The sequence below is a fragment of the Necator americanus genome, chromosome I (assembly GCF_031761385.1).
Source record: "Necator americanus strain Aroian chromosome I, whole genome shotgun sequence".
NCBI classification, from domain to species: Eukaryota; Metazoa; Nematoda; class Chromadorea; order Rhabditida; family Ancylostomatidae; genus Necator; species Necator americanus.
In genome coordinates, this window is record NC_087371.1 from 13,859,551 (window position 1) to 13,883,527 (window position 23,977).

General features: G+C 43.1%; 3 protein-coding genes across 9 annotated transcripts; 2 read left to right on the forward strand and 1 right to left on the reverse strand.

The window, feature by feature from the left end:
* Nucleotides 1-1,771: 1,771 nt before the first annotated feature.
* Nucleotides 1,772-3,330, forward strand: RB195_005468 (uncharacterized protein; the record flags this gene model as incomplete). 2 transcript variants are annotated; one of them, XM_064177988.1, is made up of 7 exons in its annotated part: nucleotides 1,772-1,798; nucleotides 1,855-2,001; nucleotides 2,070-2,292; nucleotides 2,369-2,581; nucleotides 2,654-2,743; nucleotides 2,822-3,118; nucleotides 3,179-3,330. In XM_064177988.1, 7 exons carry the CDS (start codon nucleotides 1,772-1,774, stop codon nucleotides 3,328-3,330), a joined length of 1,149 nt encoding a protein of 382 aa, XP_064035081.1. The 2 variants fall into 2 exon arrangements, with proteins under 2 accessions (XP_064035081.1, XP_064035080.1); XM_064177987.1 differs by having other exon boundaries at nucleotides 2,822-3,330.
* Nucleotides 3,331-8,958: 5,628 nt separating this feature from the next.
* On the forward strand, nucleotides 8,959-11,760 carry RB195_005469 (uncharacterized protein; the record flags this gene model as incomplete). Of its 2 annotated transcripts, XM_064177990.1 has the most annotated exons (6): nucleotides 8,959-9,105; nucleotides 9,562-9,916; nucleotides 9,982-10,194; nucleotides 10,285-10,374; nucleotides 10,436-10,684; nucleotides 10,734-10,738. In XM_064177990.1, 6 exons carry the CDS (start codon nucleotides 8,959-8,961, stop codon nucleotides 10,736-10,738), a joined length of 1,059 nt encoding a protein of 352 aa, XP_064035083.1. The 2 variants fall into 2 exon arrangements, with proteins under 2 accessions (XP_064035083.1, XP_064035082.1); XM_064177989.1 differs by having other exon boundaries at nucleotides 10,436-11,760.
* RB195_005470 (uncharacterized protein) lies at nucleotides 10,764-20,946 on the reverse strand (the record flags this gene model as incomplete). Of its 5 annotated transcripts, none has more annotated exons than XM_064177994.1 (26): nucleotides 10,764-11,684; nucleotides 12,535-12,684; nucleotides 14,189-14,306; nucleotides 14,522-14,610; nucleotides 14,671-14,787; nucleotides 14,898-15,012; nucleotides 15,297-15,430; nucleotides 15,734-15,836; nucleotides 15,895-15,983; nucleotides 16,040-16,160; nucleotides 16,232-16,350; nucleotides 16,849-16,934; nucleotides 17,702-17,822; nucleotides 17,881-17,944; nucleotides 17,999-18,210; nucleotides 18,322-18,438; nucleotides 18,501-18,588; nucleotides 18,886-18,960; nucleotides 19,030-19,108; nucleotides 19,376-19,519; nucleotides 19,586-19,740; nucleotides 19,814-19,932; nucleotides 19,990-20,043; nucleotides 20,315-20,501; nucleotides 20,609-20,786; nucleotides 20,874-20,946. In XM_064177994.1, the coding sequence occupies 26 exons, from the start codon at nucleotides 20,944-20,946 to the stop codon at nucleotides 10,764-10,766; spliced, it is 3,828 nt and encodes a 1,275-aa protein (XP_064035084.1). The 5 variants fall into 5 exon arrangements, with proteins under 5 accessions (XP_064035084.1, XP_064035085.1, XP_064035086.1 ...); XM_064177993.1 differs by having other exon boundaries at nucleotides 14,254-14,306; nucleotides 14,666-14,787; XM_013436855.2 differs by lacking the exons at nucleotides 10,764-11,684; nucleotides 12,535-12,684; nucleotides 18,886-18,960; ... (6 more) ...; nucleotides 20,609-20,786; nucleotides 20,874-20,946 and having other exon boundaries at nucleotides 14,165-14,306; nucleotides 18,501-18,563.
* Nucleotides 20,947-23,977: the final 3,031 nt, after the last annotated feature.

Consider the following 23,977-nt stretch of genomic DNA (forward strand, 5'->3'; position numbering starts at 1 on the left):
AGAACCGGTCATTGGCTATGCGATGCAACAGATATATCACGACAGCATTTCTATTAATCAATCAAGCGATAGAGGTCAAACGAACACTTCAAGCAAAGGTTGAAAAAGACGAAGATAAGGAGAAGTCATGAGTAGCAACGTCTCAAACTTCGCATTTAGCTACAAGAGTATCCATAAGTTTCGGTCTTCAGTTCCCTTTTCATTATTTCGTCATTTTCCCACCTTTCAGTGGCCAACGTTGCCACAAAACGAAGTGGTACACACGAAGTTCTAACGTCTAGACGCGTCCGGGGGTGAAATAATTCCCCCAAAAATTCAAGAACTTCGTGTTTTCGAGAGAAATGTGAGGAAAATTTTTAAGTTCCACGGTGCGACTAATTTTGTATGAAAGTAAACTCTCATTCACGGATATTTACACCAAGTTTAACAAACCTTTGTCTGTTCTCATTTAAAGAAGTTATTAGGCTATACGGACACTAAGAAGCTAAAAGAACCAACAGCTGAGGCAGAAGACTGGAGATTACCTCTTCAGCCGCTTCACATAAAAAAAAACACAAAAAAGATTATTGAAGAGAGAATTACGCAAAACAAAATCCAAATGAAAAATCCTCGGATCTAACACGTAGATATCATTTCTCGATGCAAAAGTAGAGACACATTTGATAGAGTTTTTCAGCGATTACTTTTTCAATGCCAAACCAATGCCGAGGTGTGCTCTGTTTTGACCTCTCTTCAACCGATCTCACAACATTTAGGGACTCAGGAAGAACCCGTCTCAAGAAAACTAAAATGTTATACCTCTTTGTGTGCTGCGATTATGCGCTGAGAGCTGTTAGGGAAGGAGAGGGAGATGTCCCTGCTACGAAAACCAAAACTGGTAAACAGTCGTAAACCAGCCCTGATCAACTATATAAACACCGCGGCTAACATTCGAACACAAGATCATAGCATGTCGTCATTTTCAATGGTTACTAACTGCATTTTTAGTTGTTGCTCTTTCCACATCTTTACAGACTTTTGAGTTCTGCATTTTTAAATCGATCGGTCATCGTTCAATGCATGAGACACATTCTAATCGCATACCAAAACTCCAATTTTCTGAGAAGAAAAACTTGTGAATTTTAAAGAAGACCCGACAATTTGATTTTCATTGGAAATGGAGGTTTTCCAATTTATGTATAACGGACATATTGTCGTAGTATGTTAATCTGCATGTAGATCTATGAACAACAGTCTTCTCAGAAATCATCTTCATTGAACCTAATACTTTTCTTCATTCGTTAATCGTAGAATGATTGAGATCTGTCTTTTCACTTTTCAAATACATTATACTGACCGACAAGTCCTGCAAAAACATAAATTTATGATATATATTCAAGAATTATGCAGAATTTTAGTACTGCATTAATTGTATCACCCCGTGTCTTGCTGCAATTTTTGCCCATCCATTCTCTGAGTTCCAGAAATTTATTCATGCACATTCCTGATACATAGCCACAAATATTTAGGACACAAAGCATTCGGTAAGAAAATGTAAGCAAAAGGTGATCTCTTCAGCAAGATCCTAACAATGCAGAGATTTACCGCATTGATCTCACACCAAATAGAACTAAAAGAAAAAACCCTTGATGTCCGAAACATTACAAACGCACTGTTTATCAGTACTGGAGAATGCCAGCGCACTTTAAACACGACCTCTAATTGGAAAAAAACGTCGCGGAACAGGTTTCGCTCGTGCTCTGACCGTAGTGTTTATTCCAGTCACCTTCGCATGTGTCATCTCAGTTGGTCGCGTTTGGTTTGTACTTCCTGAGATTTTGCCAAATAGATCCCGACAACATCCCCTTATTTCAGATGAGTGCTGTAACGTACTACAGCATCTTGGGAACATTTATATGCACAGGGATTCTACTAGGGACAACTTTCCTCATCGTCCTCGACATTGTCGACGAAATCGGCGAATTCCGCACGAAAGTCGAAGAGGATCTTGATCAGTTCAAGGTTTACTTTTCAATATAATCAGGAATTTCTACGCTCAGCTCGTAGAAATTACTCCAACGTAATTTAAGAGTTATGCTGACGATGCTTGGAAAACAATGATGAGTGCTAAAAGTGAGCAGCCACGGAAGCAGAGCGTCTTCTTTGATTCCATCATCCGTGTCAGGAGAGGTGGAGCATACGCAACTGGAGGAGGAGGATACACAAGCGGTGGAAGTGGTGGATTTGGTGGAGGAGGCGGTGGTGGCTGTCAATGCGCAGCTCGAGCTGCTTCATGCCCTCGTGGTCCACCAGGTAAGACGCTACTTATTCATTGACACTAATGCTAGCTAACTCATAGGTAGCTGTACGGTGAACTTGCTTCATTTAGGACCACCTGGACAAGCAGGATCCCCAGGAGAAGATGGTATACCTGGACAACCCGGTCAGCCTGGTAGCGCTGGTCAAGCTGACTCTGGATCACATGGCGGAGGTTGTATCACATGTCCAGCGGGACCTCCTGGCCCACCTGGAGCCGATGGTCCTCCAGGTCCAGCAGGCCCAAGCGGAAATCCAGGACAAGACGGACAAGGTGGCGGTGCCGGTACGTCCGCTAATATCGCTTGAGGCACCAATGCTACACAAAACTACCTTTGCGAAAACCATACATTTTCAGGTGCGCCCGGACCCGTTGGGCCACCTGGACCACCAGGATCAAATGGAAATCCTGGCGCACCTGGACAGGATGGACAACCTGGAGCACCAGGTAATGTATTCCTTAAACCATCCAGCAAATCTTACTTTACACGAATACTTTACTTTATAACAACATTTTATTTTCAAGGAACCCGCTCATTCGGCTCCCCTGGTCCAGCTGGACCTGCAGGACCACAAGGACCACCTGGAACACCAGGTCAAGACGGAAGCAGCACAGGCGGTGGAGCACCTGGACCAGCGGGACCAGCAGGACCGGCTGGAAACCCTGGAGCACCCGGAGGACCTGGAGGCCCTGGGCAGGCAGGAAGTAACGGTTCACCTGGATCCGATGCAGCTTACTGCCCGTGCCCACCAAGGACTGGGGGTAGCGGTGGCGGTTTTGGCGGAGCCGGAGGTGCTGGTGGCGGTTTTGGTGGAGCCGGAGGTAATGGTGGTGGCTTCGGCGGAGCTGGAAGTGCTGGTGGCGGATTTGGCGGAGCTGGAGGTACTGGTGGCGGCCTCGGCGGAGCTGGAAGTGCTGGTGGCGGCTTTGGCGGCGGAGGTGCTGCTGGTGGAGCCGGTGGTGGAGGCAGCGGTGCTGGAAACTACAACGGAGGTGGTGGAAATTCTTACAACAAGCGTATCCGTGTGTACTAAACGATTCTTTTCGCCCAATAAACCTTTGTATAATAGTTGAAGTCAAATAGAACTCTACATGGGAATTTAGATTCACGGGCAGGGAAAACTTGTTGATTGAATCATTGGCAAACTTTGTTTATCAGTTCATTTAGTTCCACAATTAGATCAGTGATTGAAGCTGTAAGTTCTCATAGTGTTGATGACCGCGCGTTTCATTGAGAGTGCTCTCCAGGCCAATGTTGTCTAAATAGCTTATAAGGCAAATTCGTTTCGAAAATTTGAAAGAGCCAGACATTTACTCATCAAGAAAGTTCGACAACTGGTGTGGGATAGAACAAAGTGCGCGTAGGGTGCAGTGACTAAGCTGTGAATAACCGTAATCATAATGATTTGCAGCCGATGTTTGACATCACTTTCTGGAAAGATCCTAAAAAGTTCCAATAAGAGATCGATTAGAACAGCCCATTTACAATACAGTATATATTGGTTCATATAAGTAATATAATTTGTACTAATTACCGTTAGATTAATGGTATGGCATGATTTATAGCAGCTGGCAAAAAAAAAAGTTGAAGTATTAAAATCCGATCTATTTGGAACATGCTTCAATTTTGTACCTAGCATTTTTCATGTTGAATTTTTGTTCAAAAGAACAAGAACGAAAGGAAAGGGAATAAAGTAAAATGAGGAAGCAAACAATTACAACTTCATCGGTGTTATAGTACACTAATACTACACCTTAGAGAAGGATTTTTTTCTGGAAAGCCTATTCTCGCGATGCCATGAATACGTATAGTATTACAAGCAACACGTCATTAGTCATTGACGCACTTCTTATGTAGCATTGGCCGTTGAAACAAGTTTAGAACAGCGACCAGATATTTTCGTTATACCTACAGAATCAATAGAAGAAAAGTAGCCAGAAACGTGTTGTGCTTATTTGATCGAAAGAAACGAGCAAAAGTTAAGAAGATGTTGTGGAAAAAATGGACATAGTCTAAACCAAAGAAGTAAATGAAAAAATCCCTCTGATCCCGTTCCACATCTGTGACCAATTGACTGTAGACTGTGTTAGCTACATAGAAGCCTGTCAAATGTGCCTCAATATGCCAAATATCGCATTTTAAAGGCATCATCCCACAAATCTGGGGTGGTACGGGTTCCAGGCGGATAATCCCTATACCGGGTCGTAGATTCTGTGGAAGAGGGTGATTCCATTCATCTCTCAGTGTAAACGGACGACCCCGGAACGATGTTTCTTACGACGGCTTCTGTTGCAATGGGCAACCGTTGCGCCCCACCCCCCGCGATTCGTTCGAATTGGTTTTCGACGCATCCAGGGAGGGGCGGATTTGTTGAGTAGTTAGGCGTGGTCACAATATAGACAATACTAAGCGAGTAAACAGATAAGTAAGCAAATAAATACAATTTCGAAAGAAAGAAGAAACTTGCTAAACTTCTTCTGGTTTTCTTGAAGTCAATCGTGCATATCATTTCCATCGCAGCTCATAATTTGTAAGGACTAGGCAGAAAATAGCTTAATAACATCAGTAAACAAATGAGAAACCTCTATGATTATATCTTTGAACTAAGTTGTGAATTATGAGTTTACCAGTTCCAATTGAAAACATGTATTTTACAAAATGAAGCAAAATAAATAAGGACTCAAATAAGCGAATACTCTGAATAAGCAAAGTACCATTCAAGCAAGTAAATACTATTCTTCCTCAAAACAACGGGAACAACTTTGCATTCACTCTACTCTATTAAACCAAACCAGTTCTTCCATTACTCCTGATATTATGTGCGCTGAAAACGTTAGACTCCATAATGGTGGCTACAGCACTCAACTTCCTGAACATCACTAGGATTGTGCATGTGCGTTCACTGAAGATATTTTGCTTAAAAACAACCGGATTATCTCTTTAGCGAGAAGATAGCGAGTAAGCAGAGCTAACGTAAACCAGTTCCCAACAGTAGAGCTCAGATTTACTACCTACTCTTATGAAAACAGAAACTCGCTTCTGTCCATTTCAACCGCGTTTTGCGCGAGAAAATCTTGCGGATCGAGAGGGAACAGAAGGGAAAGGAATGACAAAATTGATTTTTTTTTTCGAAAATTTACTCATACTCAACTGTTTGTTTTTTTTTTTTCAAAGAAAGTAAATTTGTAAACCGCTAACGCAACTTCATCGCACTTCATGCCATTTTGACCCTGGCACGTATGCTATTGTATTTCAAGAGGAATTAATCAATTAACACAAGTTGTACATTAATGGTGACAGAAACAAGTGCTTTCAGAAGTCTGCTCTCATAAACCCACCTGCAAATTCTCCATCCCGCAGCTGGTAGTTCATTCACTTAAAGGCATCACCCACGAATCTGGGGTGGAAGGGATTTGTATACGGGATCGTAGGTTATTGAGAGATGTGTGATTCTGTTCATTTCTTCCTAATTGCCGTAGAAAACGGCCGGAAAGATACGGCTTTGAGCGTTCCGGCGCACTATTTTCTACAACGAGCTCGATTAGAGCGAACCAGCCTTGTGCACGCGCTTCATCTTCCGGGCCGTTTTTTACGGCAATCAGGAAGAAATTGACGGAATCACTCCCCTCTCCATAATCTACTATTCCGCATACGAATACTCCACCTGAAATCCGTACCACCTCAGATTCGTGGGGTGATGCCTTTAAAGTAGGGTGAAAACGACATGAAGCACGTACGCAATTGCGTACGCAGCTTCTCTCGAGGGGCCTCGGTGGAGCGTAGCAGGCAGGAACGTGAGCGTTTTGTCCCGAGTATAGTGTTAATGAGACTTAGCTCCATCACGACGCAACCAGCGCAACCACGCAGCGTGAGTTTTGAAGAACTTGAGAAAACAAAATTATTTAATGTTCTGAGAAATAGACAAAAAACCAAGACGATCATCTAGTGGGAAAATGCTTCCAAATAACAATAATATCTTTTCTTGCTCTCTCGCAACATATCGGCATAAAACCAGGATCTATAGCCGGGTCAAAACGACGTGAATCACGGTGCATTTGCGTGCGCGCTCGAAACGGCGCGGTGAAAGCAGCACTTGGAACCGAGGTGGGACCGTCGCAAACAGCAGCGATGGGTGGTGCCAGCAAAAGTTTCACCAAACTCCTAGCCGCTGCGCTCCGCCGAAGCGCTTCGAGAGAATCCGCGTATGCAGTTGCGAACGTGCTTCATGTCGTTTTGACCCTATTATACATAAATTTCTATTGTGGAAAAGAAGTCACACCCACATGTTTGGAAAAGTTCCATATCATAAATGTAGGTATTCGTCAGCTATTATTAACTTCCATCAATATGTATTTTATGAAATCCAAACCACAAACCTAAGAAATACCAAATTTCCGTCCAGTCACGTCAACAACATCGTAAATAATGATCGGTCGTAGATCTCGGCAGGCTGGCACAGAACACGTACGGAGTGGCCACTTTTGCGCGTAGAGCCTTTGTGCAACTAGCTAGTGCTGCACACTCCTGTTCTCCTTTGTGAAACCTGTGAGAAAGTTATTAGCCCCGACCGTTCTGGGCAGTTTCTGCCGCACACAATAACGCAAATTATAACCAAAACGACCGAGACAAAGAAAAGATGTTTAGGTGACGGTATGAATGAAAAATCGTAGGCAAATGACTCAGAAGTTCCATCCTCAATCCAAGCACCTCCAGCTCCGCAGTTCTTTTATCTTTGTGGAACATTCTACGGATTAAGTGGAGCTGCTTGAATTGAGAATGGAATTTTCTTAGGTAACTTTTTTCGGTCTTCTTTTTTTAGCCTCGTAACGGTCCAATACTTGGATCGAAACCAACGCATCCTTCTAAAACAAATCAAAACTGACCTAAACTATACAGTAACACCTCGGCCCATTGATATACGTGGATGAAGCGATTAGATTGTGCTACATATATACGTCTTGATTTTTCTCCAATTCAATATAATGCTTAATCCAATATCTGAAGTTAGGAGCAGCTTCGTAAAAATAGGAAAACTACTTGTGAAGGAAGCGCGTACTGAATTGTTGGGACAGGAATATCAAAAGAATTTTTCCGTTACTTTATTAACTCATGTTGATGCGTTTCCGCCACGAAAAGGACTGCGTCAGGCCCCACTGACAATGAGTTTGCCGACTTTTTCTTAACTATCCTGACATAGACAAATGTGTTTTTTTTTGTTCTTGGTGCACTATCTGTGTATGCGAATAAATAAATAAATAAATTTCGGTACTCCGGTCGAATGCACGTGTAGAATAATTTGAAGCAGAAACTATTAGATAACATGGAAATTTTGCTCTCGATTTATGAACACATCAGATTTCGAGTAAATGAATACAAAATAATATGTTTCTTTGCACGTGTAATACAATATACATAATAATAAAATAAAAACTGCAGGATACATACTCTCACACTTGGCTCCAACTACAGCAATTGTTTCATTTATACGTGCAAAAAAGTGTACACTAAGCAACGCTATGAAAATGGCCTTGCTGAAAATTCTCAGTAAGGGATATACGAACTGAAGAACATGCAGCATACTGGCTGCCGCGAATGTCAACATAAAAAGAGATCTACGCAAGGTAAAATTTAGTATAACATGAAGTTTTGCGGAATAAGCAGGAATCTTCGTCTATGAAATCGTCCATTGGGAAGTAAAAAAATAAATTACAATGGTAATTAATAATCGGTAATCAATGCATAGTGAAGCTTTTAAAATCTTCAGGACGAAATTCACGCAGCTCTTTTATCTCCGTGGGAGATTCATTACTGACTTGGATAATATTGATATTTCTTCATCATGGTTTTCAAATGACGCTTATTCCAAGATAAAAAAGTGTACAACTGGCTTAATTAACACGTCTAACATTCAAGAAAGAGAAAATTGTAATTTGGTTACGTATTTATTTATTCAATAAGCTCAACCAACCATAAATTGACAAAAGAAGAGAAACAAATGAGGTAAAATAATGCACAGTGGGAGAAGTCGAGGCCTTTAGTGTTTTGCTTGTGACGGACAACAATTCAGTTTTTCCCTACAGCATGATATGATCGTAATCAGCAAATTTTTGGTATGACTTAAACGTACTTTACGCAATATTTCTGAAATGTTTTCGCATGTAATTTGAGTGGATTCAAAAGTGCTAGTGCCCTCCTAATTCGCTCGAATTTATTACATATCAGAGCAACCTTCACAAAAATTTCCAGAACTGCTACACAATTATAGGATTATAAGCAAGAAAGCAAGAAAGCAAGAAAGCTAGAAAGCTTCAATGTATCACCCACCATCATCTTTTTTAAACACAAACATTATGAATGTTAATCTTCCTCTGGCGACAAAGCATTGTCTTCATCGCTCACCCCAAAAGATAACATCAGAATGCAAAAGTTCGACCCCACCGTTGAGTTTGAAGACCGGATTTGCGGTTCCAAGGCATGGGACAACAGCAGCGAAACAACCACACACACACACACTCTGCCAACAAACCAGATCAGTTATAGGAGTAGCGTATATAAGGAGAACGCGGGAATTGTTCTTTACTACCATCGTCTCCTACTACGGTAAGTGCCTCTACCTCTTTCACGGAAGCACAACGTCCTAAAACATTTCTGTTCGTTTTAGATGGGTGTCGTGCTCCAATATGCCATTACTGGCACTTTTATTAGTACTGCGGTGGTCCTCGCTGTCACATATGTCGTCATTTTCGATGTCATCAACGAAATCAACGAGTTTCAGGACGAGATCGAAAAGGACCTCGATCAATTCAAGGTGAAGTGCATCGAGATCGTTAGACTTTGTTTAAAAAATTGGTCAATTTTGCGGAATTTCAATTTTAAAACGAAAAATCAGCCTTGTTGTCGCCAACAAGATCAGTCACCGTGATTTCCGCAGCAATTATGTTTTAGGGGCATTTTCTGAAAAAAAATCATTCATTCTGATTAGCTGTCACTCGAGATTCAAACATTTTGGTAAACTCGCAACAGACCTGTAAAGAGATATCCTTGGATATCAGTCTTGTTAATCACGTACTTTTGTTGCGTTTGCGTATACCGGCATTGAATGATTACGAGAGTTCGCCAGCTACACTCAAATGACCATATCCATCTTTCAGTGGGATTGATTTCAAAAGATTACTGAAAGATTAAAATAAGTGATTTTTTCTGCAAACAAAAACTCTGATATTTTTACTTTGGAGTGAAGAAAAACAAATCTGCAAATCTTTAGCACATCGCCAACGACGCATGGAAAACGATGATGGCTCAAGATTCTCCGCATTTGTCAGTCTTCAGTGCCCGTATTAGAAGAGGTGGTACGTACAACACGGGTGGTGGTGGAGGAGGCTACGCAGGTGGTGGAGGCGGTGGTGGAGGTGGAGGAGGCTACGCAGGTGGTGGAGGCGGTGGCGGAAGTGGTGGCGGTGCATCGTATTCTGGAGGCCCTCGAGGAAGAGGAGGTGTCGGTGGTGGAGGAGGCGCCTATGCTGCTGGAATTAGTGGTGGAGGTGGCGGTGGCGGATCAGGAGGAGGTGGTGGTTGCCAATGCGCAGCTAAAGCCGCAGCTTGCCCTCGCGGCCCACCTGGTAAGACCCATAGAATTTTTTCACAAAATTTGAAGCAATTGCTCAGATCCATATCGGTGTCCTAGGACCACCCGGCCAAGCTGGATCACCAGGAGAAGATGGTCAACCTGGTCAGGATGGTGTACCAGGAGGTGCTGGCCAGCAAGACAGCGGTAACGCAGGAGGCGGATGCATTACTTGTCCTGCTGGACCTATGGGACCACCAGGGTCAGATGGACCGCCCGGACCCCCAGGACCAGATGGAAATCCAGGAATGGATGGTCAAGGTGGAGGAGGAGGTGAGCGACATGCTATCTTGTGCTAAGGCTCCAGCGCAACCATCGGAATTGAGTGTCTTAAAGGAGCACGTATAGCACATGTAATTTAAGGTGAGCCTGGACCAATGGGTCCGCCGGGACCACCTGGTTCAGATGGAATACCGGGAGCCCCTGGACAAGATGGAGAGCCAGGAGCACAAGGTGCTTTTAAAAATGGAATTGCCAGAGGCAAAAGAAAACTGTTGAAAATATATATATTCAGGAACGAGATCCAGCACTATGCCTGGAGAAGCAGGACCACCGGGGCCGCCGGGTCCACCAGGTCCACCGGGAGAAGACGCCGGATATGTTGGAGAAGGCAGTCCAGGACCAGCAGGACCTCCAGGTCCACCTGGAAATCCCGGAGCACCAGGAGGGCCTGGAGAGCCTGGACAACCAGGATCGAGTGGAGCACCTGGATCTGATGCCGCATACTGCCCATGTCCTCCACGAGCGGGTGCAGGAGGAGCTGGTGCAGGAGGCGGTGGCGGAGGATCGTACTCAGCTGGCGGTGGTGCCAGCGTAGGATTAGCAGGAGGAGGCGGAGGATCTTATTCAGCAGGAGGAGCAGGAGGCGGCGGCGGAGGAGGATCGTATTCAGCTGGCGGTAGTGGAGGAAAAGCTGGTGGAGGAGGAGGATCATACTCAGCAGGAGGAGCAGGAGGCGGCGGCGGCGGAGGATCATACTCAGCAGGAGGAGCAGGGGGCGGCGGCGGAGGAGGATCGTACTCTGCTGGAGTCAGTCGCTCAGCTGCACCAGCAGGCGGTGGCGGAGGAGGATCGTATTCAGCAGGCGGTGGTGGAGGAAAAGCAGCTGGTGGAGGAGGAGGATCATACTCAGCAGGAGGAGCAAGAGGCGGCGGCGGAGGAGGATCATACTCGGCAGGAGCAGGAGCCGGCGGAGGTGGAGGAAAACCAGCTGGAGGAGGAGGAGGGTCATACTCAGCAGGAGGAGCAGGAGGCGGCGGCGGAGGAGGATCATACTCAGCAGGAGCAGGAGCCGGCGGAGGTGGAGGATCGTACTCTGCTGGAGCAAAACGCCCAGCTGCACCATCAGGCGGGGGTGGAGGAGGATCGTACTCAGCCGGCGGTGGCGGAGGAAAACCAGTTGGTGGAGGAGGAGGATCGTATTCAGCCGGAGGCAGTAGTGGCGGAGGAGCGGCAGGAGGTGGAGGAGGTTCATACTCAGCAGGGGGAGCAGGAGGCGGCGGCGGAGGAGGATCGTACTCAGCCGGTGGTGGTGGTGGAGGAAAAGCAGCTGGTGCAGGAGGAGGATCGTATTCAGCAGGAGGCAGTAGTGGCGGAGGAGCGGCAAGAGGTGGAGGAGGTTCATACTCAGCAGGAGGAGCAGGAGGCGGCGGCGGAGGAGGATCGTACTCAGCCGGAGGCAGTAGCGGGGGAGGAGCGGCAAGAGGTGGAGGAGGTTCATACTCAGCAGGAGGAGCAGGAGGGGGCGGCGGAGGAGGATCGTACTCAGCCGGTGGTGGTGGTGGAGGAAAAGCAGCCGGTTCGTACAAAAGACGACGTGTTCACCGTCTTCACGCCTAATAGACTTCTATAATAGATCACTCGAATAAAACTTCGAATATTCTAATTTAATACATATAAAAAGAAGGATGTTAAGGTTACTGAACCCAAAGTGAGACGAGATAGTGCTCTCGTCGAGTGGTTGCGTCATTTATTTCTGAATTGCAAGGAAGTCTATCGAAGTAGAATTTCGGCAAAATACATTAGCCATGTTTTAAGCTCTGTGGCAGTAATAACAACGAAAAATTGAAGAAGTTCATCCAGCAATCAGAGACCACATCAAAAAATTTGAATAAGATAGAGATAAGTTTACACAGTGACACACTTTCGGTGACAGTAGGTGTTTATCTTACGAGTGTTGCAAGGATATCCAATTTTCTCATAACTGTGTGGTATCTCGATATGAGTTAGCAACAGATGCGGTCTATCGAGGATTCCTAGTTGCTAATTGTGCACTTCATAGATAGTTCATTCATGGTGTTCTCCAAGAGAGCATCAGATAAAGAAAATACTACCAGTAACCCTTTTCAAAAAGGTTGTTTAGATATTTTACGCGAAGCAGACTTTCAGATGCCAAGAATAAAAAATGTAGAATAAACCTTCAGAAGAACTAGAAACTTCTGAACCACCTCCGACTAAACATAAACTCTCGCTTAAAAAAAATTAATGGTTCAATATAGTGTGTAACGGTCACGCATGACGTGGCGGTGCTCTCAGCTGTTCCTACTTGGCGTAGGACTTCGTACTACTTGCGTACGCCGAGCGGTATTGTTCGACGAGTGACCGATCACACACATGCTTAAGACAAATCCGTTGGAAAAGTTCCATGACAACACCTCGCAGTAAAACGGTTGCATGCCTCTTAACAGATTGCAGCCATCCAGAACGTGGTGTAGTATCATCACGCAGATCAGCTGCGTCGGTGTACTGTTGACCTCGTCTCTTCTGAAGAAGGAAATTCTTCAAGAGCATCAACACTGCATCGCGTAGTTAAGGAAATTGGAAACGAAATTCCCTATTTGTGAATTCCTGCCCCGTCGCTCTAGGTTACGGTTTCCCTGGGCAGCTGCAAGGATGTCCTTTCGCATGAGCTACTAAGCTACTAGATCCATATATGATCGTCTTTTAAGATCGATGGTGGAAGAGTACGGGGAGCCCTGGTGGAGGGTTTGGCCCAGCGGGTAAGAGGTTCGTCTACCACCACAGAATCAATGATACCACGCTAAGCGAGCCAAGCCTTTGATACTCCGGTGTCGATAAACTGCTACCAAACTTGTCTAGGAGGATAAAAACACTAACTTGACACATCGGCTCACGCCTGCAGGACACTGTACAAGTTGGTTGGTACACGCGCTCATACACCTAAAACGCGCTCATAGACCTTAAACGATCCTAAACTGAAGTCGAACGCTTTCTAGATATGTTGACCTGGTGCATGTCGCTTTATGGTCGACGGTGTCGCTCCTATCTTTTTTGGATCTCAACTCTATTATTTCTTCTGTGTTCATGAAGGCACACTCACCAAGTGAATATAGACAGGTCAAAACGACATGAAGCACGGTACAGTTGCAAGAGCGGATTAATTCAAGAAAGAATTTCTGCAAACAGTATTAATGCTTCTTATACATTTTCCAAGTTTATTCTTCCGCTATTCACTCACTCTACTAATAACATCTATTTAGCGTCAAAAAAGAAAACTTTAAAGGCACTGTATCACGAAATAGACGGGTTGTACGGGTTGTAGATTAAGGTACCCTATGTGGCTCCTTTAATTTCCCCTAATTATCGTAAAAAAAGTAATGTGGAAGACGGCGTTTCTTCCCACGGGGTCAGCTATAACGCACCTCCCCTGTGCACGCGACACGCCCAGAAGCGAGCATTCAAAGATCAATCATGCATCCTCACCAGCGCATTCAAGTAAAACTAATGAATAAACTGCTGAGGCGACCGGAACGTGTTCTAACGTACAAACGGGCACAAACGCTATTCCCACGCCGTTTTTAACGAGGATTAAGAGAATTGAGCGGAGCCACGTTGGATTCCGCAATCTACAACAAACTATACGAGTTTCCTGAGGTTTTTGTACTACGCCAATTTCTCGATACGCTGCTTTTAATATTGAGATTGCTAATTTCTGGATGGTCAAGGTTTGTTCCAACGAAAAGTACAAAACCATAGTGTAACAAAATAAGACTAAAAACTAACAGATAACGACGTTTTTAAAAGCATCTAATAACTTCTAAAAAGTCAAGAACAAGCTAGTAGAAGAAACAAGCCAGTAATATTAAATTTGATCCAGTAAAAAAGGAGAAATATACAATGAGATAACTTCTAGTGACCAGTAAAAAGACGAGTTATCGTGATGCAAAAATTACAAATATCGAACATCGATGGTGCACCAAATGAACTATAGTTCCAATGTGAATCAGGCCCAATAATGGGTATTAACCTTACTGCTAAGATGTGCACTGAGATCTTTGAAGAAATTTGGAGATCCATCATGGAGGAGGTTACCTCTTTCGCCACTACCACCGGATGTTGTTGATCCACTGCCAGTATCGCGGAAACTAAAGTCATAATAGTTGCCATTTCACCAACCATTTTCCAAATATTGCACTTGTAAAGAAAGGTCTAAACCTATGGTGCTGGAACTTCTGTGATCAAACTCTAATTGATAGGGCAAAATAATGGTCGAGCTAGTGTAGTATTAATCCAAAAAAAAAATACGAAAAGCTGCGCATATTTTGCTCCCGTCTGCGAGTTATAGTAAGAAAACACGCACTTTTCCGTCTTCCAATTGTTCCTTCCGCGCTTCGACAAATTAGTGGCAGAGTAGCAAACGGATGGAACACCAGTGGAGCCACAAACCACCTTGAACAGGGATCAAAGCAATGCTTTAAGAAGTAAATTGGAGCTGGAGACAAACCCTACTTGGTGCCCATAACATAAGATGTTAGTTATCTGTTCCAGTTCATCCATTGAGAGCAGCTGTCCTGAAGTGCCCCTACTGTGTGTCACCAAGGTGCAACGAAGTGCTCGAGCTGTACCCTAAAAGCAAATATATGTACTGATCACTGAATATATCGACATGTAACATCGAAATTTATGCATAAAACAGTTCATTGCATAAATCTCTACAAATGTTGCACAAAAAGAACCTGGATAGCTTTTTGTGGCACGATCAGGAACTCGTTGTATGCAGGATGCATTACATCTTCTACAACAGTTCCGCAAGGAACGTTTTGATCCATCGGACGAGCGTTCGAATCGATTCTAAAAACGATGAAAACTAGTGGAAAATGGGAATCATAAGAGGCAGTCTAAGAGGACGAAAACAAGAAATAAATTGTTTCTGGAAGGACTCACGTAAAACCATAATTCTACATTATATTAACTGAGTGCTAGACACAACGATTTCTTAAAGAAAAGTTCACAATTATGGATACACTTCTCTGACATTAATCGCCAAAGTTGTTAAAATTATCCAAAAGATTATCCAAGGAGAAATAAAACTGATGTCCTAAGTTTATCAGCACAAAGAGAAAAAGTAAAATCACTTAGTAGGTACGATGCGGTAGTTCGATTTGGTCTGCACAACCAAGCATGTGAGCGATGGCGAGTACATTCCGTGACGATATAGATGATTAACTTCCACGAACGCTTTTTGCATCTCAATCATTTCTTTCGCCGCCTGTAAATTCAAAAAATGATATTGAAGTACACCGGGTTTCGAAACGCTCCAAGATTGGAAGTAAAGACCTCTACGTCAGTGTGAGCTACTGTGATGTAGTAGTCTAGTGATCTCTTCTGTGATGACATGGGAGATCTACTAGCTTAACATGACAGCAACAGAAGGCGAACTTAGACTAATTAGCAGACAGCAAAAGAAAACGAAAATGTTTCACCATATCCAAATCGAAGTATCTTTCATGACATTATATGCCGTTGGCACAATTTTGGCAAATTATTTCCGACAAGACTTTCGTGACCTCACCTTCTTAAATTCTCCCTCGGAAACTCCACTCCGAAACACGATGATATCGTGTGGCAAACCATTCGTTTCCTTGTAGAAGACCATAAGAGCAGCAGCAAAATTACTAAATTGGGTGAAACCTAATGTCAGTGGATTATATTTCCATAGCATTGCTCCTTTACCTCGCAATATCCGAAATAGTTGCATGTCGCGGCTCTTGCATCCAATAACTACCACGAATTTTTGTCGGCTCACCAACAGTAAACGCCATCTGAATTCCTACTGATCGTACCCAAGTGTAAGCAAACATCTAGGATCGAAACTCACTCCAACCACAGTCGGTTCACTCTGTGGTCTCTTCATTTGACGATCAGCAAAAGATTGCGGACCAGCATGACTGACGTCAAATCCAACAAACATTCTTGTTTTCGGAAAGAGAGTAGCATCACTATAAATTGATGCAGTTCCACTATCAATCAGTATAATCACGTCGCTCATTAAAAGCAGTTAACAACGTACACGTTACGAAGATTAGAATTTGCAGAGAGGAAGTGTTCAGACACTCGCAAATTGTGATTAACTCCTCCTAGCTTCAAATTCAACTTCAGACACAAGTTCCCGAGGACCATAAACGCTCCCTGCGAAAAAAGAATAAGAGCCTAGTTGGTTCCGTCCAAATTTACATGAATTTGTGGCAGTGAATTGTATATGTAGTATATGAATATGTAGTGTATGAAGTTGGAATGCAACCATATGAAGCTTTTGCGGAGTGGAAGAATACGAACTTGGTTTAAACTTTTTACTGAGTTAACTAAATTGTCAGAGTTCTTTAGGCAATCCACGTATGTATAGTCGGGTCAAAACGATAGGAAGCTCGGTGCAGTTGCGTTAGCGGTTGCGATTGAAGCGGTGCGGTGGAGGACCATCAGTTAGGATCGAAATGGGAACGTTGCTAGCACCATTCTTGGCTGCACTTCACTATTGCCCCAACCGACAGTTAGCTTCACTATGCCTCTTTGATGCTTACGCAGCTGGACCAAGCTTCAGGTCGTTTTGACCCAAGTATACACTTGTATTTGGGAGTAAAAGTTGTGAATAATCTCTTTTTGCTGCAGTAAAGGGATGCGAGAACAAACCTTTTGCCCAATCGCCTTCATCAGTGTTTGCTGACTAAGGTGTTGGGTTATAACCCCATACTGGGCTTCTAATCGTTTCATGAGATCTGAAAACTCGATATTGTTCCTTGTAACTCTGGAAATAGGAAGAAAAAGTGGGCTAGTAGACTCAAGAATTTCCGATAACGACATAACAACAAATATCCTCGATAGGAAAACTGAAATATACACACGAAGAATGTTTCCTAAACAAAGGAAGAACAATGTGAAGAATTAATCCCTATCAAGTAATTGATTACGTGCTAACGGTGCACGACATGAAGCCAAAGACATATCGATTGACTTATGGGTAACAAAAAGTTCAGAGATAATCTATTTTACGCCTCACAACAGTCGCTGTCTAGGAGAAGGAAACTCTATGTCAGGACATAAATATCCAAGAGACCGAGTCGAAAATTGGTACTCCAAACAAAAGATTAGAAAGGATAAACGATTATGTGCACGACCTTCAAGTAATTGATTGCGTTACGATCAATCCCTATGAGGATGAGTTTACACGCTCGACTTCAGTTCTGAATCGTTAACTGGTGGGAACCAGCCGATGTATCAAGTGAGTGTTTTTATCTTTTCAGATAAGTCTGGTACTAATTTATCGACCCCTTGGTTAAGACTAAGACCCTTTCGAACCAACGATCGATCGTGCGGTCATAGCGGAACCCCTTATCGGCCGCGTCAGCATTAAGAATAGCTTTTAGAAATTCCTACTAGATTAGTAAACTATAAATTCGTCTTCACAAAAAAAAAACAACAAAGCAAAGCTAATAATAGAAATTCGTGATGACTTAGTGAGAGACTAAAATCCCACAATACGTACCGTGCACAGGATCTAACTTGATCTTAGTGGTGAACATCACGAATTTTACGCTCCCGCTCATTTGTTTCATGATACTATCGATGTCACTTTCAACTTCGCTACTCGCTTCCCTTATTTCAACCTTAATTATGACATTGATGAATCAGAGAACTAGAAATACGACTCCTCTGAACGCTTACATGTCTTGAAGAGATCTGAACACCATGTTGGGAAGAGTACTTTGTTAATGCGTCTATGAAACTTCTGAAAATCTTAATCTAATACCTGCAAACAAATGGATAATAAATGACAACTCACTGAGCATCAGTGCTGCGTACACAATGGTCAAAAATCAGGAACGTCCATTTTCCATCCAATCGTGCAGGTTCCGTGAATTGTTCCCTCGCGCCAAGTCTCCATTGTAAATCTCCGTGATGATTTGGCTGGACATTCATTGACCCTCCATATGAAATGGCTGGCGGGAAGAAGCGTTTCGCTAAGGCACGCATTGGACGAGACGAAATCTTGATCTGGAAAGAGATGTTCCAAACGGTTTTTGACTACAAATCCGAGATTTCTCAAGAATTGGGAGCAGAAACCTAAATAGAGAAATGAAGAAAGCTCAGAGGTTGAGCACTCACTCCCCATTCGTGAATGTATTGGCTATTGTTTTCCAAACAAGCTCCATCCAAGATTTCATCGACGTGTTTTTTCATCGCCAGTGGTGGAAGTTGGCATTCTTTGATCATCGTTTCAGACTGAAGAGAACTAATGGACATGATTCAGTAGAGTTTCATATAAAGTCATATAAAATCTTTACAATTTGTGGAGTCTGTTTTTCTGTTGTAACCCTCTGACCGCGTTCAATTTCAAGTACTTCCATAGGATGGAAAACTGCACCATTTGGCCTTCGCTCGATACATAACGGGAGTTGCGGAAACCGGAAATCACCGTAAGTCTTAATCTACAACTATATTCCGCACAAACCTTAGCGACCTAATTCGTCTGGTCTGCAGACACTTAACTGTATTAGTTGGATGTCAGTGCAAGTACTGTCACGTAGCTAAAAGCAATGTCTCCAGAAATCAAGACGCTGAAGGGTGATGTGCATTATACGAGCAGCGTCTGTGCCACCTCGACAACAGCCCAAGTTTCATCACAAGTGGGATCGCTAGATATGTCACGAAGTGACACAAGAAACTCACTGAAGATGTCTCTTATAACGCCTCAAGAAGTATTCGTTCACAGTTACTTCTTCGCCTTCGTAATCAAATTTCACCCTAAAAACGTTCTTTGAAGTCTAATCATTACCAATATTACCAATATTAAACAATATTTCTAAAGCCTACTGTAGAGCATTTTCCTTTGAAAGTCCATGAATGTATAGAACACGAGGAGTTTCTGTGTGTAATGTACGTACAGCGATATCTGAACACTGCGTCTGGACACTTGTAAAGAATTTCATGATCCAAAGATTAGAATATTTAGAACAAACTAGATGAAACCTCCCCGTTGCTAGATAGAAATCCCGAACGTGCAAAAAAAACAGAAGCAACTTTAAAGTTGTAGTTACTGGTTTTGGTTTCACAAACATAAAACTTCTAGAACAAGACGATATAACGTAAACACTAAAATCCTTCTGTCGAGAAATCAGAGCAACAAGATGCTGAATGAATGACATACATATTGGTTCACCTTTCAGCTGTTTCATAACATCGGAGGCAGTTCGGCGATTTCTCAGGGCGTCTTCCAGGGAAAGACCACGTCGACTGTCCAGTCCAAGAAAATTTTCGCAGAAATTTACCACCGATGTTTGTGCGAAAAATGGCGACTTCTTTGCTTAAAAAAGAACGTAACTTGATGCTACAGAGAACGGCATAGATGAACTAAAATGAAAAGAAATGCCTCCTATTTGCAGCATCGCAAGAGTTTCGCCTGCTGAATCGACTGCACGGCAATTTTTCTCAAGCCCACACTTGACTACTTTTCCTTGAGAAAGGGCAACATCGCGTTGCGACGAACGTTCGTAAGCCTTATTGCCGAAGAGAATGTGGTCTTCACTGAATAAAAGAGGATAAAACAGTGAGATGAAACTCAAGACTTTCCACGACTTTAAAATTGCAGAAAACTCACTTCTTCACCATTCCAGCAGAAGTTATCACTTCGAGCAGTCGTTGTGTTTCACGGATTTGTTCCACTTCACCCACGAGACAAGGATTGAGAATGTGAGTAAATTGAAACTCTACTTCTACCTAAGAAGATAAGGTTTATGTTCGGTTGTCATTCATTTCCATCCTAATTAAGGTAACCTTGAGACAAGCTGTGCCTAAGTACGCCTTGGTGTTTTTTGAGGTTATATCTTCCTGAAAACAAAAACATGCTAATGCATTGACTATCTGATAAAATAAACATGTGGAAGAAAATGCGCAATCAGCAAGCACAGTAATTTTCTGCGCAAAATAATAGAAACTAGTCGCTCACAACTGACAGCTATGAAAAACGATGGCGCTGAGCGACGTGAATGAAAAACTCTACTAACCACATGTAAATTACCTGTAACTTTCTTCAGATATCCATGCACGCTTGTTCACTCAACACCAACTACAGAATAAATGGACTTAAAAGACTACCCACAGGAAGAAGTTCAATCTTGATGCTTGCGTCACCACGATCATCAGGCAATGACTGTTTCATATAAAGGGAGTTTCCACAGTCGTATATGTAGGCATATTTCGAAGATCTTGGAAACAAGTCCGCACGTTTCTTTGTGGCGGTGTTGAATAAAGACATGCAAACGCGCCGGCGCAACTGTACAGCATAACTAAAACAATATTACATAGTAGCGCCGAGCAAAGCAAAAGTTTTTAGGTTTTTTAATGCCTTCACCAGGAATATAAATGGTGAAAACGACATCTATAGGCAACTAACTCTTGTTTTTGTCCTCTAGTGAGATCGCGAGTTTTTCTATCGGTGATTTTGGTGAGAGAAACTCGGTAATGGTAGACCTCCTTTGGCAGAGACTTTATGTTCATCATGAATCCATTCAGTTCCACTTCAAATTCGACAGCTGGCTTCGAGACCATTGAACAAGATGGTGTGATTTTCGCTTTAAAAAATGATTGGTAGACACACAACAAAGAATTTGATACACCACCAACAATTACACATACATTCACCACAGTTTTATGCTTACATGGAAGTTCGACATCTTCGTATTTCTTAGAGTCATCATCAATAATCATTCCTTCTCCGTCTCCGGATGCCATTGCCAACAGGAAGAGAAGTGACCAATTATCCTTCCAACAACGGCGCAAACAGCTGTACAGAGAAAAGAGAAAAGGAGGGAAGACCAGTAAATAACGTTAGAGCATGACAGAAATGAACGCAGTATAGAAGATCCCTTAGGTAAAACGTAGTTGGGGGGAGGTAGGGGTGGGCACTCAGTGGCGCCCTTATTTCTCACAGTAAATAACCAAATCAGTCGGGGTTTAAGACCTATCTTAGGACCTAGAATCTATGACATGCAAGCTAAAGTTACTAAGGAAAAAAAGGAAGATAGAGTTCCCAGAAATAGGGTCGCCGCCTAATGTCCCCCAACTACATCATTTTCCGCGATCCCCGGCGAAATAAAAGGATTGAAACCTGGAGAGCTCTGTGATGCTCTATAGATATGGCAACATCAACTTCTTATCGCTTTTTCTCAACAATATATTCCAACAACGTCAGAAACAATATACCGCTACAAACTACACTCTAAAGTGATTGACCTCCTCTAAAGATTGCACAATTTGAAATTTTGGGCTTATTGGCATGTTTTGGCTCTACAATTGCCGCAGTTATCAGTAAGGACTTCCCTAATATGTGACATCAGCTTTAATGAGCCATTAGCAGTTTCTCTTCAGATGAATTTGACATACATGAATTAATTTTTAAATGGAGGATGTAGCGCTGACAGAATCGATAGAGCATTTGAGGTGAATAGTTTACTAGGCTCTCAAGCGTCTTGGGTAAGAGTAGCGCAATAGCAACGTGGACCGGCTGTGGCTGCACGATCGATCGACTGTTCAAAACCGCCCCAACCCCAACCAAGTACTTCATCCGTCCTTGGTTGATAAATTGCTACCAGACTTGTTTGGGTGGATAAAAACAGACTTGATGATCGGCTAGCAAGACGGGCTCATAAACACCACAACGATCCCAAATTGCAGTAAAACGCGTTGGCAAGTGAACTGGAACCGCGGAGACTCAATCTTTTTTGACACCTCCAAATCAGTGTCGCCAGAACAAAAACTAGTGACAAAATATTTTGAAACGTAGTTACCAAGTCGATGAAGTGCGTAAGTTATTAGATCGGAGAACTAGTGTGGTAGAAGCACTGTCTGGCGTCAGCAGTTCCAAAAGAAGTTTCAAAAGCGTACGAAGAAGGCTATTAAGAGATGACCTCGAGCCGGAAGATATTAATGGAACGGTACCGCATAACCATGAATTAATGTCATCTGATGCCAACGCCTTAAACATGTTTATAGTAGGGTCAAAACGACATGAAGCACGTACGCAATTGCGTATGCGGCTAGGAGCGTGGCGTGGCGAATCCTTTGCTGGCACCACCCATCACTGCAGTTTGCGACGATCCCACCTCGGTTCCACTTCCGCCTCCACCGCGCCGTCCCGAGCGTGTACGCGAATGCACTGCAACTACACCCGTGATCCATGTCGTTTTGACCCGACGATAATTTGTCGCACGTCTTCCTCCGATCATTCAGAAGTATCTCAGCGACCGGTCAGACGATACGGTGCCAGCCCGGTGACACTGCAGAGCGCTGCGATTGACTGGTACAAGACTAGTACTACTGACCGTAGAGACGAATTGAAGAGTCAAGAGCTCCTCTTCAGCTTAGTTGAATTCAACAGGAAAGTTGAATACTTTGTGGCACTAAACGAACTAGACCCCATCGTGCAGGAAAGAAAGAAAAAAAGAAGGAGACTCATATTAGGTAATCCCTTCACTTTTAAAAAGTGGTACTGACACCAACTGGTCAGTCCGTAAATGCTTGCGTATGCATGTCGATTATCTAAGTGAATCAAGAGCCAAGATTGTTAACACTCTTAATAAGGGCTAATGCTCTCCAGAGCTTGGAAAGTCAGAACGTTTGTAACATATCCTTTCAAATGCCTCATCCACAACGAGTCATCATCCCCATAAAATATTACACTTGAAACCAAAGTCCAAAAGAGCCCGAAGCAGTGTTTACCTTAGTAGCCTCGTTGCCGCGAGAATAAAATTCTGCCACAAACAGGTTCGCTAACACCAAACTCACCATTGATAATCGACAAATTGCAGTGATCATGCCAAGATTCAAGGAAGGTCGAACTTTTACGTTTATGCTTAAGCGTAACATCACAAATAACAAATAACATTACGTAACAATTCACTTTTGGTTATACACCACTACCACGTATCACCGCTGAAGTGGCGGGGGACTCAGTTCCCTTGTTTCTGGAAGTAAATAACTAAATCAATCGGAGCTCCAAGATCTTAGCATTACTCTTAGAAAATTCTATGACTCTTAGTAACCTAAAGCTACTAAGAGAAAAAAAGGAAGATAGACCCCCTAGAAGTAGAGCCGTCGCTCGCTGACCTCCCCCACCTACCCCTCTTCCCAACTACATTTGCCCTTTGATAAGTCCCTTGATTTTCCAGTTCAAATGACAAGAATGTGAATGTACCGAAGAGAAGGATGACTGCAAGAAAGACAGCTAGAAAAAAAGTCGATACTTTTTAGGTCAATATTTGACTCAGCTGTCATCAGAACATGGAAACGGTAGATTTCGAAATGGCTTAGATCAGTGTGGGACCCATTGTTACAAGTACGGTTGGCCAAACTAGCTTGATAACGAAAGAATCGGTAGCCCAGTACGAGGTTTGTAACGTTGCGGAGTTGTTAACATGTGAGATACGGTTCTCATATAACTGTTCGCGTAGCCTTTTAGTACTAGTTTACCAGTAGGGTTCACGCTCACCTTGAAGCTGTAAGCAAGGTTAGTTTTCGTGTTGTTTGTCGTATTAAGGTTTGGGTTCATCAAGCCCTAGATTTCTTAGTCCTAGTTAGCGGTAACCATATTGGGATTGGAAGATGTTTTGAATTTGAAGGAACTCTCCAAGTGCTGCGATATCCAGATCTATAAACCACTTCAGATCCTACCGTATCTATCCTTACAAAACTCTGAGATTACTTTTCCAGTGTCAGTTCGATCTTCATGGGTTCCCATATCCTATCACTGGTTCATCACCTGTGC